Below are 17,574 nucleotides of genomic sequence, written 5' to 3' on the forward strand. Positions count from 1 at the left end.
ATGAATGTTGTCATCCCTGGCTGGTTTCGATAAGCGGTTTCCTATGTGGCAGACTGTGTCTTTAACCATTACGCTATTTAAACAGCGGGAATGCAACTTTTACCACAGCGATGGAATTTTTGCTGAAATAATGTGGACAACAGAACGTTTATTAATGGAACTAAAATATACTCTGCAAAAAGATTATTGTAGATGACTAGCTAATAACTATACAGTACCCAGAATGAAAACAATGACTCCAATCACTCCATGCCTGGTTCATTTCTTTAGAAAACAATACAAATATAAAAAGGGTCATGTAATACAATTACTCATTTAAATATGAGATTCTTGGTATTACAGTTGTGCACATAAGTTTGCATACCCTGGCAGAAATTGTGAAATTCTGGCATTGATTTTGAAGGATAGTGATCATACGAAGTCATTTATTATCACATAGTTGTTTGGCTCCTTTTTAAAATCATAATGATAACAGAATTCAACCAAACGGCCCCAATCAAAAGTTTACATACCCTTGAATGTTTGTAAGGTAATGGAACTCTAAAAACATGGAAAAGGATATAAAATATATCCAAAGCCTTGCAAATGCCAGTCAGTACTGTTCCATCACTTATTAAGAAGTGGAAAATTCAGGGATCTCTTGATACCAAGCCAAGGGCAGGTAGACCAAGAAAGATTTCAGCCAAAACTGCCAGAAGAATTGTTCGGGATACAAAGAAAAACCCACAGTACCTCTGCTCTGCTCTGCTCTGGAAAAAGACGGGTGTGGTTGTTTCAAGGAGCACAATATGATGATACTTGAACAAATATTTGCTGTATGGTTGTGTTGCCAGAAAGAAGCCTTTACTGTGCCAATACCACAAAAAAGCTGGGTTACAATAAGCCCGACAACACCTTGACACGCTTCACAGCTACTGGAACACTGTAATTTGGAGGGATGAGACCAAAATAGAACTTTATGGTCATAACCATAAGCACGTGCGGTTCATGCAAGACGACCAAAGACTTTGCATGACCAGGAGGCATTTTGCCAAGATGAATGGGCAGCTATACCACCTGCAAGAATTCAGGGCCTCATAGAAAACTATTACAAAACACTGCAGGCTGTCATTGATGGTAAAGTGGCCAATACACAGTATTAGGAACTAAGGGTATGCAGACTTTTGAACGGGTCAGTACATTTTTTTCTTTGTTGCCATGTTCTGTTTTATGATTGTGCCATTCTGTTATGACCTACAGTTGATGTGAATTCCATAAGAAATAAAAGATGTGTTTTGCCTGCTCATTCATGTTTTCTTTACAAATGGTACACATATTACCTCACATTACCTCACATTTTAAATGTTATTATTTAACAAAAAGGCAGAAAGGGCATGTGGTTCGTGGCAAATAGAATGCAGCTAGGAGATGTTCTTAGGCATTACACATTGTGCCTGAGCATGCTCAGGAGAGGATAATAGCACCGAGCCTCTTCCTGTTAAGTCTGACAAAGTTGGCAAACATTTCTGGAGGACTCTTGGACCACTCCTCTATGCAGCACTTTTTAAGATCCTTGACAGTCTTAGGTTTGCGATTGTGGACTGCTGCCTTCAATTCAGACCACAGGTTTTCTACCGAATCGGCGTCCAGAGACAACGATTGCTATTGTAAAACATTGATTTTGTGGTTGCCCAACAATTTCTGTGTTGATTTTGATGTATGTTTGCGGTCTTGTTGAAAGGTCTATCCACTAGGTCCATTTTGGTGCAACCCTTCAAAACAGCTTGATTGTGAAACTTGACAACCTTAAAGCAGCAACATGTAAGGTTATCAGATTATAATTACATCTGCAATTAATGTTTTAGGTTAATGTTTCTACAAAATTAATTAGAGTGACATATTCCCCATTATAACGTTCTCGATGGTCCGTCTATCAGTTTGCAATGTTGTGTCATCTCCCTATACTTGCTTTTTCCGGTAAGGGAAGACGAGAATGAAACATGTCGTGTAATTGTTTAGAGGCTGGATTCTACACAGATCCCCTTTAAGATTTCACTAAACTGCAGATCTGAAACTGTGATCCTTGGATTTTTCTTTGCCTCCCTCACTGTGCATGCATACACAAGGGCCCTCTACTTGGCAAATATGCAAATGTTACAGACTTCTGAAACATTTTGATTATCTCCCTAGAGCTGAAAGCTCAGGGTGATGGATGACAAAGGGATTTTGCATGCAACCTCATGTTTATACCCCAGGGAAACAGAGACGGAGACCAAATAAAAAGGATGCCCTTTTGTTTGGTTTCATTTTAAATATTCTTTAGGAGTGCGGATACTTTCAAAACGTATGTTTTGCAGAAAGAAAATCATACTACTCAATAAGTTCTGTTCTGTGTTTAAAAAATTATTGTGAAATAAAACCTCTCTAAAACATCCTTCTCTAAACATCGTTCTCTAAAACATCTCGCTCTCTTTCTAAAACATCCCTTCTCGCTTTCTGAAACATTCCACTCTCTCTCTAAAACATCTCACTCTTCCCCTTGGTCTCATTTATCCCTTCCACCATTCATCTTTCTCGCGCCCATCCATGTGTGTGTGGTGACAGCTGGTCCTGTTGGCCTCCCTCTCAGACGGCTCTTGTTAAGACCACCTCTTGTCAGGGCTTCACTGTTACCGCAGCGATAACTGGTTCCATGGAGACTAGCCGTATGTCGGTCCATGCTCTGGCCAGCCCTCCCGAAGGTTTACCTGCCAAGAGCTTTCTGGCTAGAGCCCACTGACACACACCCCTCGCTCTCCCTTTTGTACTTTCAGGAGCTTTGATGCCTATGGCACAAATCCCATTGACTTGACACAAATAAAAGAAATGGAGCTGTGGGTGTTGTCATTACGCTGTATTACTGAGATTCCAATGTGAAAGAGAAGAGGGTGATGAAGGGTTGATGAGTTGGGTTTAGATTGGTAATAAAGAGCAAAATAAAAGACTAATTCTGTTCAAATCTTTGAGCGAGAGACAGCACAACTCTAGTTGATTCACCCTCAGGAGCTGCATTCCTAAAACAAACTGGATGGCCACATCTTTATCTCTCCTCTATGCCGTCTCCACATCCCCCTCCTCTCCTCCCCCCTTCCCACAGCCCCCACTCCGTCCCTCCCCTCCCTGACGCTCTCCATCCATCCCAGGGCTGTTGAATTATACATGGTGTTTGAGGGAGCTGACGGGCATAACCGGAGCTGAGAGAAAACAATCTACTCTGACAGCCTTACCACGGATGGGGGGGGGGGGGGGGGGGGTGTTGTGAGACACCCAGCTGAGTGCCACAGCCCAGTATAGACCCACCGTCAGTGGGCAGTTAACACTCGGCGCGCTGGACAAACTTCCCCTCTGTGCTCAGAATTGACCGTTCCTATTATGTTGCATTAATTCTGAATGAATGTTCCGCCTCAACGCTGCCGGTCGAGAAAGAGTTGGAAACAGGCTAATGAGATGGTCCGGCGTGGTGCTCTGACATCCTCACCCATCCAGCCTGTGCCACGTGTCTCATTGCTGAATTAGTTCCCAATCATCATTTAGACAAGGCAGATGTAGACAGAAATGGCTGTAATAGGATTTGCCAAGGGAGATGAGTGAGCTTGATTGGAAGCGAACTTGTACTGGCAGATAATGCTGGGCCAATAAACCAAAAACATCTCCATGCAGTCAATAAAAATCACTTTGCGACTAGTTCAGTGCGATAAGTAGCCTACGCCTAAAATGATTTAGAACGTTCTCCTTGACGCATCCTTGTAGCACAACATTTACATTTAGCAGTTCCTGCTATCCAGAGTGACTTATAGTAGCGTTTAGCACATTGCTTAAGGGCACGACAGATGTTTCATTTTAAAGGACCAACAATTCGTAACTGCCCACGTTTCAGTTACAGCCCCCATGCTCTAACCACTAGGCTGTCTCCTACCCACAAGGCATGAGAAACAAACACGGTCGACTTACCAATAAAAGTCCTCACGCACCTCCTCTCATTATACACCTCCCACAACTGGAAGATAAGAGGAATGTGAAAGTAATGATTAGAAATGTGTAGGTTGGTTTGGAATAACCACAGTGTCAGGGAGACAGTAGGCCATTTGGAGGGATTGTTTCATTATGATGAGGATATGAACATTATTAAGTTGAATTAAGAACAGGGTACACAGGGTAAGTACCATTTAATGAAATGCTTACTTGCCGGTCACCTCAAAACAATGCAACAATACAATAAATAATAGTCAATAAAGGAAGTCAATTAAAATGGCTACATCTAAATCCACAGGACAGAATTCCCTTGATGCTAACTGGAGTAATACCTCCTCCAAAAACACACATTGGTTCATCTTCTGTTCGAGGGGAGCTAGTCGAGCTATGAGTTTAATTATAATTTTTATCCGGGTCAGAAATGTGGGTTAAGATAAAAAAAAAAAAAAAAAAAGGATACCATAGAAACAGAAATGGCTGAGTTCTATATCAACACAGTGATGACTGTATGTGGTCTCAGAGAGGAGAGAAGTTTCAGTACCTTGATCTTACAGTCCATGGAACAGGAGAGCAACAGGTGACCTGAGACAGGAAACAGACGAATAGCGCTGACACCCTGCAGAGGGACAGACACAGAAGTTAACCAGTATACATGATGTAATAACGGTATACTGATCTGCCTGAAATGAGTTATGAGCTCAGAAACGAGTGTAATTCCTCTCACATAGGTGGTCCATTTTCTCCAGGAACTAAAGACTAAGGATGAATGAGAGAGGTCGGGGGTTTTCGCCACAGTATACTATTAAGCCAGGGCAACAAAACCCAATAGCAGTTTGCATGAAACCTGACCTAATACGGCCCCTTATCTTTTGCCTGTCTTCCACAGAGTTGGAACAATCCTTACTATTTTTCATTTCCGAAACCAGCAGGGGATGGGACTTAAGCACAGCTCAACGCCACTTAATGAGCAGTAGACCGGCGCATGTTTAATATATGCCTCGGGTGGGTTTAATCATCCCCTGCTCCTCTGGAGTTTCTTAACGCTTCATCAAGTGCACAGCCTCCCCTCAGGTAACATCAAACCTCACCGAGACTGTTCACTAAGAGTGGGTTTGCGTTGAGCAAATGTGTGCAGGTGACACTCGCTAACAACTAGTGGCTCAGTGCGCACGTTTGATTAGTCTCAGTCCTTCGGCTAGCGGCGCAGGGCTTCGAGCAGACACCCTCTTTGAATTCCAATGAGCCAAGAAACTTCACTCGGGGCGCCCCAGCCACAGGCAGGGATGTTCAACTAAAATCGTGATGATGGAGACAAAAAAAACAGGTCGAACCATCTGACGTTCCTCCTTTCATCCAGCCATCCCTACATAAGCGCGTTTTTTCCCTCCTGATTTCACTAGTCTGCTAACTCCTTCACCTCTGAAGGCCCCCCTGTATTTCTGCCCACACATCCATCCAGCCAGCCTCACCTTGGTGTGTCCCGACCAGACATGGATCTGCTTCTTAGGCAGGTAACACTTGTCAGGTGTGTCTGCGGTACGCAGGTTGATGCCCACGTCCTGGGGCACGTGCAGGTACGACCTGCCCTGGTAGTCATACGCGTCTTTGACTGAAGACAGAGAGGAGACACGGTAAGACCACGAGAACCTCCCAGTCGCAGGTCAAAGAGTGCTGATTAGTTCGGTTAGTTGTGGCTGGTGTGGGCAAGTTCGTTACCATGGAGAATGGTCTTCTCCTCCGCCGGAGCCTCTTCCTCGTTCCTCCCCTTCTTCTGCCTCTTGGCCGTGATCTCATCCAGCTCTTTCTGTTCCTCCTAGAGATTAATCAGCAGACAATCAGTTAGAATCAAACCATGTAACTCTATGGAGAAAAGCAGTTAAGTCTTAATGGCCCAGTGCAGCCAAATTTGATTTTCTTGTTTTCTTGGTGCTATTTCCAAAATACTATAATAATTAAAGGCGCAAGCAGCGTTTCTGCAGTGTTCCCACTGTGCCTACATCAAGGCAAATTAGACATTTCCACATAATTACCTCCTTTTCTACTCCATAGCCCACTTTCCAAAACATTTCCGATAAACAATGAGAAGGTGTTATTATGGTAAAAATAATACAATTTGCTCACAACAAAGGTGGTCAGGTTTTTTTGATTTTTGTAGTCTGGAAAACACAGCATTGTTACATGGTAATTGGTTATTCCATGAGCTTTTGAAATTGCTCCAGAATATTGCTAGTTATAGCCAGCATGTGGCCAATTGGCCTGGCGTGGAAAGTGTTGACCAGGGGTTATAAAATCTGGATATCAAGGCCAGTTCCACATCTTTTCATTGTAACCCTCTAATCAGGGATATATTTAAAGCAGGGACACTAGGTGGGGGAACTTAATCATGAGTCACTGAACTTGTGTAAACCAGCGCCATTTACAGTTCTGCCAAGTTTCACCTTACCATCTCAGAAATATACACAATCAAATTTCCACATGGAGAGTGAGAAAAAAATAACTGATGCTGCTAAAAAATTAAAAAAATAATAAAAAAATTCAGATCGGAACCCGAGTGGTGTTCAGTTATTGGACTTCTGTGCTAGTCACAGTTTGTCCATAACGAACACCATGTTCAAGCATAAGGGTGTCCATCAGTGCACATGGCACCAGGACACCCTAGGCCGCAGGTCGATGATCGACTTTGTTGTCGTTTCATCTGACCTGCGGCCGTATGTCTTGGACACTCGGGTGAAGAGAGGGGCGGAGCTGTCAACTGATCACCACCTGGTGGTGAGCTGGATCCGATGGCGGGGGAGGAAGCTGGACAGACTCGGCAGGCCCAAGCGCACTGTAAGGGTCTGCTGGGAACGTCTGGCCGAGTCTCCTGTCAGAGAGATCTTTAACTCCCACCTCCGACAGAGCTTCGACTGGATCCCGAGGGAGGCTGGAGATATTGAGTCCGAGTGGACCATGTTCTCCACCGCCATTGTCGAAGCGGCCGTTCGGAGCTGTGGACGTAAGGTCTCCGGTGCCTGTCGAGGCGGCAATCCCCGAACCCGGTGGTGGACACCGGAAGTAAGGGATGCCGTCAAGCTGAAGAAGGAGTCCTATCAGGCCTGGTTGGCTTGTGGGACTCCAGAGGCAGCTGACGGGTACCGACAGGCCAAGCGGGCTGCAGCCCGGGTGGTTGTGGAGGCAAAAACTCTGGCCTGGGAGGAGTTCGGTGAGGCCATGGAGAAGGACTATCGGCTGGCCTCGAAGAGATTCTGGCAAACCGTCCGGCGCCTCAGGAGAGGGAAACAGTGCCCTACCAATGCTGTTTACAGTAGAGGTGGCCAGCTGTTGACCTCAACTGGGGATGTCGTCGGGCGGTGGAAGGAGTACTTCGAGGATCTCCTCAATCCCGCCGTCACATCTTCCATTGAGGAAGCAGAGGATGAGGGCTCAGAGGTGGACTCGTCCATCACCCGGGCTGAAGTCACTGAGGTGGTCAAGAAACTCCTCGGTGGCAAGGCACCGGGGGTGGATGAGATCCGCCCTGAGTACCTCAAGTCTCTGGATGTTGTGGGGCTGTCTTGGTTGACACGCCTGTGCAACATCGCGTGGCGGTCAGGGACAGTGCCTTTGGGATGGCAGACCGGGGTGGTGGTCCCTCTTTTTAAGAAGGGGGACCGGAGGGTGTGTTCCAACTACAGGGGGATCACACTTCTCAGCCTCCCCGGGAAAGTCTATGACAGGGTTCTGGAGAGGAGAATACGGCCGATAGTAGAACCTCGGATTCAGGAGGAACAGTGTGGTTTTCGTCCGGGCCGTGGAACACTGGACCAGCTCTATACCCTCTACGAGGTGTTGGAGGGTTCATGGGAGTTTGCCCAACCAATCCACATGTGTTTTGTGGATTTGGAGAAGGCATTCGACTGTGTCCCTCGCGGCATCCTGTGGAGAGTGCTTCGGGAATATGGGGTCCTGGGTCCTTTGCTAAGGGCTGTCAGGTCCCTGTACGACCGAAGCAGGAGCTTGGTCCGCATTGCCGGCAGTAAGTCAGACTTGTTCCCAGTGCATGTTGGACTCCGGCAGGGCTGCCCTTTGTCACCGGTTCTGTTCATAATTTTTATGGACAGAATTTCTAGGCGCAGCCAGGGGCCGGAGGGTGTCAGGTTTGGGGACCACACGATTTCGTCTCTGCTCTTTGCGGATGATGTTGTCGTGTTGGCCTCTTCAAACCAGGACCTTCAGCATGCGCTGGGACGGTTTGCAGCCGAGTGTGAAGCGGTGGGGATGAGAATCAGTACCTCCAAATCTGAGGCCATGGTCCTCAGTCGGAAAAGGGTGGCTTGCTCACTTCAGGTTGGTGGAGAGTGCCTGCCTCAAGTGGAGGAGTTTAAGTATCTAGGGGTCTTGTTCACGAGTGAGGGAAGGATGGAACGGGAGATTGACAGACGGATCGGTGCAGCTTCTGCAGTAATGCGGTCGATGTATCGGTCTGTCGTGGTGAAGAAAGAGCTGAGCCGTAAGGCGAAGCTCTCGATTTACCGGTCAATCTACGTTCCTACTCTCACCTATGGTCATGAGCTTTGGGTCATGACCGAAAGGACAAGATCCCGGATACAGGCGGCCGAAATGAGCTTTCTCCGCAGGGTGGCTGGGCGTTCCCTTAGAGATAGGGTGAGAAGCTCGGTCACCCGGGAGGAGCTCGGAGTAGAGCCGCTGCTCCTCCACATCGAGAGGGGTCAGCTGAGGTGGCTTGGGCATCTGTTTCGGATGCCTCCGGAACGCCTTCCAGGGAAGGTGTTCCGGTCCCGTCCCACCGGGAGGAGACCCCGGGGAAGACCTAGGACACGCTGGAGGGACTATGTCTCCCGGCTGGCCTGGGAACGCCTCGGTGTCCCCCCGGAAGAGCTGGAGGAAGTGTCTGGGGAGAGGGAAGTCTGGGCATCCCTGCTTAGACTGCTGCCCCCGCGACCCGGCCCCGGATGAAGCGGAAGAAGATGATGATGATGATGATGATAAAAAAATTCCTAACTGTTTGGGTGGGATTGTACTTTTGGCAAACTGCATGACACAAGGCAGATAAATTATAACACACCAATGATATATCAGCTAGGAAAGGGTCTCTCAAACATCATCTCAGCCAAGCAGCCTACCAGCGTATCATAAAAGCCTCTTTGGCCGCATGAGCAAAACATCTAACTCGGATTTTTCTATAAATAAATAAAAAACAATTGGGTAGGAATCACAGAACTAGAATTACATACAAAAAAAGCAAGAAAATGTCAAGCAGCATCATGAATGTGTCAAGCAGCATTGTTCTTGTTTGGAACAATGACTGTATTTGGCCAGAACAGAACACAAAGGTATAGTGAATGAACAAGGAGGGGCTGCGCTTTTCAAGTAACATGGGGCAGGGCTGTGTGTGTGTGGGAAACAGCCGTAACAAGACCAAAAAAACATTGCTTGCTATGTCAATATCCTGAATTCAATAAATTGTGCAGCCCTAAAAGCTTCCATCATCATTTGAGCTTCAAACTATATCGATGGAGTACCTCTGACGGCTTGGCACTATCCTTTTCGTCCACGTATTTCGCCCAGGGCCCGAGGTAATTGTCAATGTCGTCAGCTTCGCCTCCTTGCACCTTTTTCCTCTTGTCCGTCTTCTTTGGGCCAACCTCAAACACAGTCAATCCTATTGGAGAGGGAATGAGACAAACTTTAAACTCTGCAGGGACTTTAAGACATTTAAAGAGTACATTCTGTCAAACCATCACAGCAGCATGAGATGTTGCTCAAAATGTCATCAAAATGTTGATGAAAGGCATTGGGTAGATCAATAAATGGACAGGAATATAACAAAGCAATACGGCAAAGGGGGGTGTGTGGTGAATGATCAATATCTCAAAGCTAAGAGCTGCTCTTAGGCTTGATGCATCACTGAATGCCTTGTTGGAGTCCTTAGCTGTGGTGATATACTGGCAAAACAACAAAAAACAGACACGCCTTATTGCTCCTATAAACTGGTTAATTGGGCAATTTGAACAGTAAGAAGTGATGTTAGGTCATAATAGGGGACATACCATCTCACATGCCACAGCTTTCAGCCAACAGGCATTCAGGATTCAAACCACAGGGTTTTTAATTTTACATATGGGAATTTAATGGTTAATTGGTTACCTGCCCAAAATGCATTTGAGCATTACCAGAATCAGCCTATTCTTAATTTACATACTTTCAAGAACTACATTTGTGCATGTGTACTTTCATTGGTCTTCCTTTATTATATTCATCACACTGGCAGCAAAAAGATTGAGGTTTCTGCAGAAAAGCAATCAATCACTTCTTGGGTGAAGAAGCCAACTGGTTGCAGCTGGAGTGAAAAGTGAATATTTGAGGCCAGCCATTGTGTTAAAATATGAAAATGTGTGCAAAATAATAAAGGGCTATTTAAAAGGAAGATTTTATTTCTTAAAGGGATAGTTTGTCCAAAAATCATATTTCGGTGACAGTCCCCTTCCTCCCAGTTGGTCCTTCAGGTACATCGTTATTTAATTACTCAGTCAGTAATTAGCGTTATTAGCATTGTACAAATTCATGAATGGAAATCGTACGTATCTTAATCACAAAGCTGAACTGTGGCTTGCTGTAAAGTAGCACAACTTAAATACAATAATGCAAATGGAAGCAATTATTTCACAAAGAGTTTCACGTCATTGAAACTAGCAATTTCTCTCCTGTTCTTATAATTTGCATATCATTCTTTAATTGTCCAGAAGCCAAAAGCACAAAACCAGCACTGTAAGTGAACCATCCTAATTTTTTGCATCTTAAGATTCTTCTTCTTCCTAAGTTCCTAATGGAGAAGATAAATAAAGAACTGGTCGCAAAAAGGTTGCAGGCCATTTTTGCTTCTTATTTTTAGATTCTTACTGAATAGTCCTTTTTGTATACATACATAATATTATTGTTTGGTAATTGCATTTTACTGTTTGAAAACAATAAATGTTTGTTCACTGATCAGCGGACAATGGGTCAAGCAAGGCTATGCACTGAAAGCAAAAAAATGAAGTGTGAAGGAACACCTTTCTTTTTCTCAGCCTCGTCCACTGCTCCAATGTAGCTGTTGGAGGAGATCTGGCTTGTGTCAACTGAGGGATCCAGAGCATAGCCTGCAGAGAAAAGGGGATGGCAAATAAATAACAAACCCACAAACACTGTGTGGGAATCACAAAATTATTCTGTGCGGTGATTGGACCAAGATAGAGAGAATTGTGACTTCAAGTTGTTTATTTTTACCCTAATTGACATTATAAAGCTATACAATCTGAATTTCAGTAAAAAATTTAAAAAAAAGTTAGTTAAAATACGTTTATTTTAAACCTGCTCCCTTCATTTTCAAATGATACAGTGACAAGAGAACAATCCGATGCTACAGATTGCCAAGAAAATATAGGTTAATTTACTTGACAAAGACAATGCAGTGATATAAATAAGGAAAATCCTGAGCCAGGATCTGAAATTAACACCCGCCAAGCGCCAAATGTGGGTAGATTTTCTGTTGGGTGAGCAAATTTCAGAAGGCTATCCGCCACACCGACGGGTGAATGTTTGTACAGGTAGCTAGATAATGGGTTCAGCCTTGGAAAAAGCCTTGGGAAAAAGGCAAAATAAAATTCAAGTAAGTTATTAGTTTTGGAAAATGGATTGTAAAGTAGTGAGCCAGTGACTGAAGCTTGGATAGAGATGCTGCAGGACTACTGGCAGGAGTTGGAAGACAGTGGCCCAAAGAGTAGTGAGACAGTGACTGAACCAACAGAGAGACAGAGTGACCCAGAGAGTAGTGAGACAGTGACTGAACCAACAGAGAGACAGAGTGACCCAGAGAGTAGTGAGACAGTGACTGAACCAACAGAGAGACAGAGTGACCCAGAGAGTAGTGAGACAGTGACTGAACCAACAGAGAGACAGAGTGACCCAGAGAGTAGTGAGACAGTGACTGAACCAACAGAGAGACAGAGTGACCCAGAGAGTGGTGAGACAGTTACTGAACCTACAGAGAGACAGAGTGACCCAGAGAGTGGTGAGACAGTGACTGAACCAATAGAGAGACAGAGTGACACAGAGAGTAGTGAGACTGTGACTGAACCAACAGAGACAGAGTGACCCAGAGAGTAGTGAGACAGTGACTGAACCAACAGAGAGACAGAGTGACCCAGAGAGTAGTGAGACAGTGACTGAACCTACAGAGAGACAGAGTGGCCCAGAGTGTAGTGAGACAGTGACTGAACCAACAGAGAGACACAGAGAGTAGTGAGACAGTGACTGAACCAACAGAGAAAAAATTGAAGAAATTGGACACTGACACAAGTTTTGTTATTTTGGCTGTTTACCAAAATATATTCAAGTCACAGGTAAATTGCAGTCTCTCAGCTTTAATTTGAGGGTATTCACATCCAAATTGGATGAAGCATTTAGGAATTAAAGCCCTTTAATATGTAGCCCCCTCTATTTCAAGGGACCAAAAGTAATTGGACAATTGACCCAAGCTGTTTCATGGACAGGTGTGGGCTATTCCTTCATCAGTTAAGTAGGTAAACGGTCTGGAGATGATTCCAGGTGTGGCAGTCACATTTGGAAGCTACTGCTGTGAACCCACAACATGCGGTCAAATAAGCTCTCAATGCAAGTGAAACAGGCCACCTTAAGGTTGCTTAAAAAAAAATCATCAGAGAGATAGCAGGAACATTAGGAGTGGCCAAATCAACAGTTCGGTACATTCTGAGAGAAATAGAATGCATTGGTGAGCTCTGCAATCCAAAAAGGCCTGGACGTCCACAGTGGTGGATGATCTTAGGATCCTTTCCATGGGAAAGAAAAACCCCTTCACAACATCCAGCCAAACGAAGAACACTCTCCAGGAGGTAGGCATATCATTACCCAAGTCTACCATAAACAGAAAACTTCACGAGACCAAATACAGAGGGTTCACCACAAGATGCAAACCATTTATAAGCCTCAAGAATAGAATGGCCAGATTAGACTGTCTTAAAATATCTAAAAAGCCAGCCCAGATCTGGAACAGCATTCTTTGGACAGATGAAACAAAGATCCACCTGTTGCAGAATGATAGGACGAAAAATTTATGGAGAAGGCTTGGAACGGCTCATGATCCGAAGCATACCACATCATCTGTAAAACATGATGGAGCGAGTGTGATGGCATGGACATGCATTGCATCCAATAGCAGTGGGTCACTAGTGTTTACTGATGATGTGACAGACGCAGCTGGATGAATTCTGAAGTATATAGGGATATTTGGTCTGCTCAGATTCAGCCATATTCAGCCAAGTTGATTGGACGGCACTTCACTTTATAGATGAAGGACAACCCAAAACCCAGGCGTTTTTTAAGGCAAAGAAGGGGGAATATTCTGCAATGGCCGTGTCAATCACCTGATCTCAACCCGATCGAGCATGTATTTCACTTGCTTAAGACAAAACTTAAGGCACAAAGACCCACAAACAACTGAAGACAGCTGCAGTAAAGGCCTGGCAAAGCATCACAAAAGAGGAAACCCAGCGTTTGGTGTTGTCCATGCATTCCAGACTTCAAGCAGTCATTGCATGCAAAGGAAATCTTGACAAAGTATTAAAAATAAACATTATATTTATGATTCTGTTAATTTGTCCAATTACATTTGAGCTAGTCCCCTTATTTCAAATGTAAACATTTTTTATTTCCTAAACGTTTCATTCAATTATTTTGTTCAACCCCATGAATTAAAGCTGAAAGTCTGCACTTTAAATGCATCTCAGTTGTTTCATTTCAAATCCATTGTGTTGGCATACAGAGCAAAAATTATAAAAATTGTGTCAGTGTCCAAATATTTCCGGACCTAACTGTATTGTTAATATAAGTGTAGGTTATTATAAAGCCATTAATAGATAATATTTTCATATTACAATACAAGTCATGTATTACTAGTTTTCCTATCAGAAGCCTCTTTACCCCTTTTCAGCCAACCTTTCGGAAAATACGAGCAAGTGGGTTTGATCCTGAATAACTTAAATGTAAATGGTTGCATAGCACATGGATATATGTAAAACATCCACAACTACTTTCTGGGCTATTCTAAGAACATTTTGTTGCCACAATAATTATTTATTACTGCTACATCTAAAATGCTAAATGTGTATGCAATCTCTGCAGGGACATTTTACTCAGCTTCATGGGACATTCTTTTAGAATTTCAGGAATTTAACTATAAAATAAACATATCCTTGGAGAATCTGTAGAATTTCAAGAAATTGTTTTAAAATATTAAGATGGGGGGAAATGGTTTGGTAATAAAGGGGTTTCAAGAGGCTGGCTACAGTATGATGCTCAGACTGTGATGATGAATTATTCTGTGTGACACAAAAAGGCAACTTATTATTTTGGCTGGTAAAAAATATGCTTAGCTGGTGGATTTTTTTTATCTACCAGTCCCCTAGGTAGGTGAGACAAAAGGTTCATTTCGGACACTGTCCTGAGTATAAAGCCTTACAGTCCCAGATGGCCCTAGTCCTATTTAAACTTACCAAAGGTAGAAAAGGTTCTCCTCTGCTGTTCGAACATAAAGTCATTGACGTGAGCAGGCTCTGCATAGCCGGACAGCATATTCCTGGGAGCAGCCATCTGTTGACTTCTGTAGGGGTTGACAGGACCAAACTAGCAGGGGGAAGAAAGCGAATATGAAAATGATCACATTAAGTATGTGCAATTATTAAAATTATGTACAGCAATTACTGTGAGAAAAATCTAATAACGAATCATCAGTTCACCTCTGGTGCAAACATGGTTTCGTATGTGGGGTTGTAGGTGACCTCTTTGAGGGACGGGTCAAGATGCACACCAGTCTCCACAGCCTCCTGTTGGAGTGTAGAAACATGCTGCTCAGCATTCTGATCAATCATCGAACCTTGAGTTAAATCTATCACATCTGTGGTTCATTCATTTCATGCTAGCTTGTGTGACCATGTTACACACACAACTTGATACATTATATATTTCAGTAATTTAGCATTCTTAAAGTCTTTGACTATCAGGTTTGTTTGCTACCATTTGGTGCCTCTGACCTGAGTGAGCCATATGAGTTTTTCTATTTGAAATGACAACATCAATGCAGCCCAAAGTATTGCTTTCTGGGCCACCATAATCCGTTTCTCAACCTGTTATTTAGAGATGCATTGTTTCCACACTTATCAAGCAAAATATTCTAAAAAAGAAACACTGTGAAGACATCATTGTGTCCTGGGGAGGGAAGCCCATGTTGAATAGAAAATATTAGCAATAGGAAATCAGTCTTCTAGACAAACCTACATATATAAGGCGGGATACCCAATTCTGATGTATTCCACGAATTGTTATTTTGACTAAACATATTATACCGTTACAAATCAATGTATTTTCTAAAACTAATCTGACTGGTCAAAAGTACGTTTTGTAACTGACTACAAGTACCGAATGAACAACATCAAGTGTACTACCAAGAATGAAACACTATGTTACGCGTAAATGCATTATCTGGATACTTTAGCTTCTTTTATAAGTCAACTAGATAACTAACGGTAACAAGCTGATTATGGCTGGATATTACTTATTACTGACAGGTAATTTGCAAACTTATATTAGGTGTTGCCATCTATCTATACGGTTAGTAGCTAGCTAGCTAGCTAGCTTGCTTGCTATCTAACGTTAGCTAAATTAGCAACAGTATAATCTTCCTAGCTAGCTCACTAACCTTTACGGCGACCTCAGGGGCTGAATTGAGCAGAGCCAAAGACAGCGTCTGACCCGATTTTAACGGTTGAAGGTGTGCTAGAGCATCAGGGTCAATTTTTTCGGGACTACGATTAGATTGTGTTTCATTATCTGAATCAGAATCGCTCCCATAAGAAACGAGGGACCCCATCGTAGCCGCCATCTTGGATGTTGTGAATGTCTTACCGGAAGTGTCCTGAAAGTAGATATTTAATTTACTAGATGAAGTAAAGAACAATATTAATTCGGAATATCAGTAAATCAAAATTAGAAAAAAATATTTTTTAATTAAACATTATGATGAAAAACGTACAATACAAAATATTTTCAACAAATAAGTCATCTAAATATGAAATATATACAGATTTATATTTTATAAATCTTTCAGGATTACTAGCGACAAAATTCAACACAACGATTGGCCAATATTCCTTGGATGGAATTAGACTAGCCAATACGACTTATGTTGTGTGCGATGTCAAATCTTATCAGGTGAACAGAAATGATATATTCATGGACCCTTTATTAACTGGATATATTAACCTATATACATATTATTAACACACATACCTATATCAATAGGATTTACTGTATAAAAAAACCCACTTACAATGAATTCCAGGTGTAACTGTGACGAAGTTATATAAAACAAGATAATAAGCATGAATTAGCAAAAACATTAGAAAGTTCCATTAATTAAGAAATATTTTCGATAGAGTACAGTGTGGACTAATCTAATTTGTTTCCACCTCCTTGCTATGGATTGGACATCACGACATTACGACAAGACCGGGAGTGGTTTTGAAGAAATGGGCCAATCAGATATGCTTGCTTATTTTGTGCGGGTCAGTTTTGTGGCTCCTCGCTAGACGCGTGGAGTTGCTCTCCAACAATAGAAATTGGTGCGTACCATTGGTCTCTAAGATAGGTGAATATCATAGGGACTTACAATGTCAATATGATATGTTCTTCTTTTCATTGACTGAACACAGTTTTCTCGCATGTGGATCAATATATATGGATTAATTCATCTTCAAATTGGTCTTCAACTTAACTTCGCTCGTTGTACTGTCTGTTAAAATTATATTGTGCCCCCGGATCTCTTCTGGATGGGAATTGTGCCTTCTTCCTCTGCTGCTAACGGGATTCATTTCGGCCGGTCTATGGTATCCACAGCATGGAAGGGGGCTGGATGTTTGATTTGATAGAAACAGCCGCGTGCACTGTACTGCAGTAGAGATGGCAAGAAAATAGGAGGAATCGAACAGACATTTCAGGTATGACATTTTCCTGTAACTGGATGTATGTATGCCAAATGGTAACCTGTCAACAATCCATTTAGAAATGTAGTACATTGGTACAATTTACTTACACAAACTTTAAAATGGACAAGAGCCCATGCTCAAATTCTAGTGAATGACTAAAAGGTTACTGGTTAGCCATCACTGTCAGTGTTAACATTTGTAGCCCACTAGCTACTCAGGTGACAGGTGTGAGGAAAATCTTTCAGTGTTTTAACTTGTCACTTTTTTGCTAAATGTATTTTGTTGCATTAAATGCATTGCATTGACACTTTCTCAAAAAGCAAGAAAAAACATAGCTTAGCTATTGTAAGCAGTGGTTTGAAATTAGCCGGGGGGAAGGGATCGTGGTTTCACATCTGCACGAGCTCAGGTTGGTTCAATATATGGTTGTAAATTAGGGGTTAGCAAGCAGCATGCTAACTATCACACCACATACTCATTTTGAAGGTTTATATATACATCAGGCGTCTTGTGACCTTGTGATTTTTTAAATCAAACTCATTGTAGT

At 43.0% G+C, this 17,574-nt stretch overlaps 2 protein-coding genes across 4 annotated transcripts in view; one reads left to right on the top strand and one right to left on the bottom strand.

Moving 5' to 3' along the window:
- cdc40 (cell division cycle 40 homolog (S. cerevisiae)) overlaps nucleotides 1-15,931 on the bottom strand; it is a 29,437-nt gene extending 13,506 nt beyond the window's left edge. Inside the window, exons 1-9 of the mRNA XM_010882121.4 lie at nucleotides 15,743-15,931; nucleotides 14,784-14,870; nucleotides 14,541-14,670; nucleotides 11,043-11,129; nucleotides 9,513-9,652; nucleotides 5,707-5,803; nucleotides 5,460-5,599; nucleotides 4,532-4,606; nucleotides 3,970-4,015 (exon numbers count right to left, since the gene is read on the bottom strand). Coding sequence (XP_010880423.1) covers nucleotides 3,970-4,015; nucleotides 4,532-4,606; nucleotides 5,460-5,599; nucleotides 5,707-5,803; nucleotides 9,513-9,652; nucleotides 11,043-11,129; nucleotides 14,541-14,670; nucleotides 14,784-14,870; nucleotides 15,743-15,925 — 985 coding nt within the window. The 5' untranslated portion in view covers nucleotides 15,926-15,931. The remainder of the gene's footprint in view (nucleotides 1-3,969; nucleotides 4,016-4,531; nucleotides 4,607-5,459; nucleotides 5,600-5,706; nucleotides 5,804-9,512; nucleotides 9,653-11,042; nucleotides 11,130-14,540; nucleotides 14,671-14,783; nucleotides 14,871-15,742) is intronic.
- A 687-nt stretch (nucleotides 15,932-16,618) lies between these two features.
- wasf1 (WASP family member 1) overlaps nucleotides 16,619-17,574 on the top strand; it is a 98,429-nt gene continuing 97,473 nt past the window's right edge. For all 3 annotated transcript variants that reach the window (XM_029114631.2, XM_029114632.2, XM_029114633.2), the window contains exon 1: nucleotides 16,619-17,039. The gene's annotated coding sequence lies outside the window, so the exon portion shown is untranslated. The remainder of the gene's footprint in view (nucleotides 17,040-17,574) is intronic.

The sequence above is a fragment of the Esox lucius genome, chromosome 18 (genome assembly GCF_011004845.1).
Source record: "Esox lucius isolate fEsoLuc1 chromosome 18, fEsoLuc1.pri, whole genome shotgun sequence".
NCBI lineage: Eukaryota > Metazoa > Chordata > Actinopteri > Esociformes > Esocidae > Esox > Esox lucius.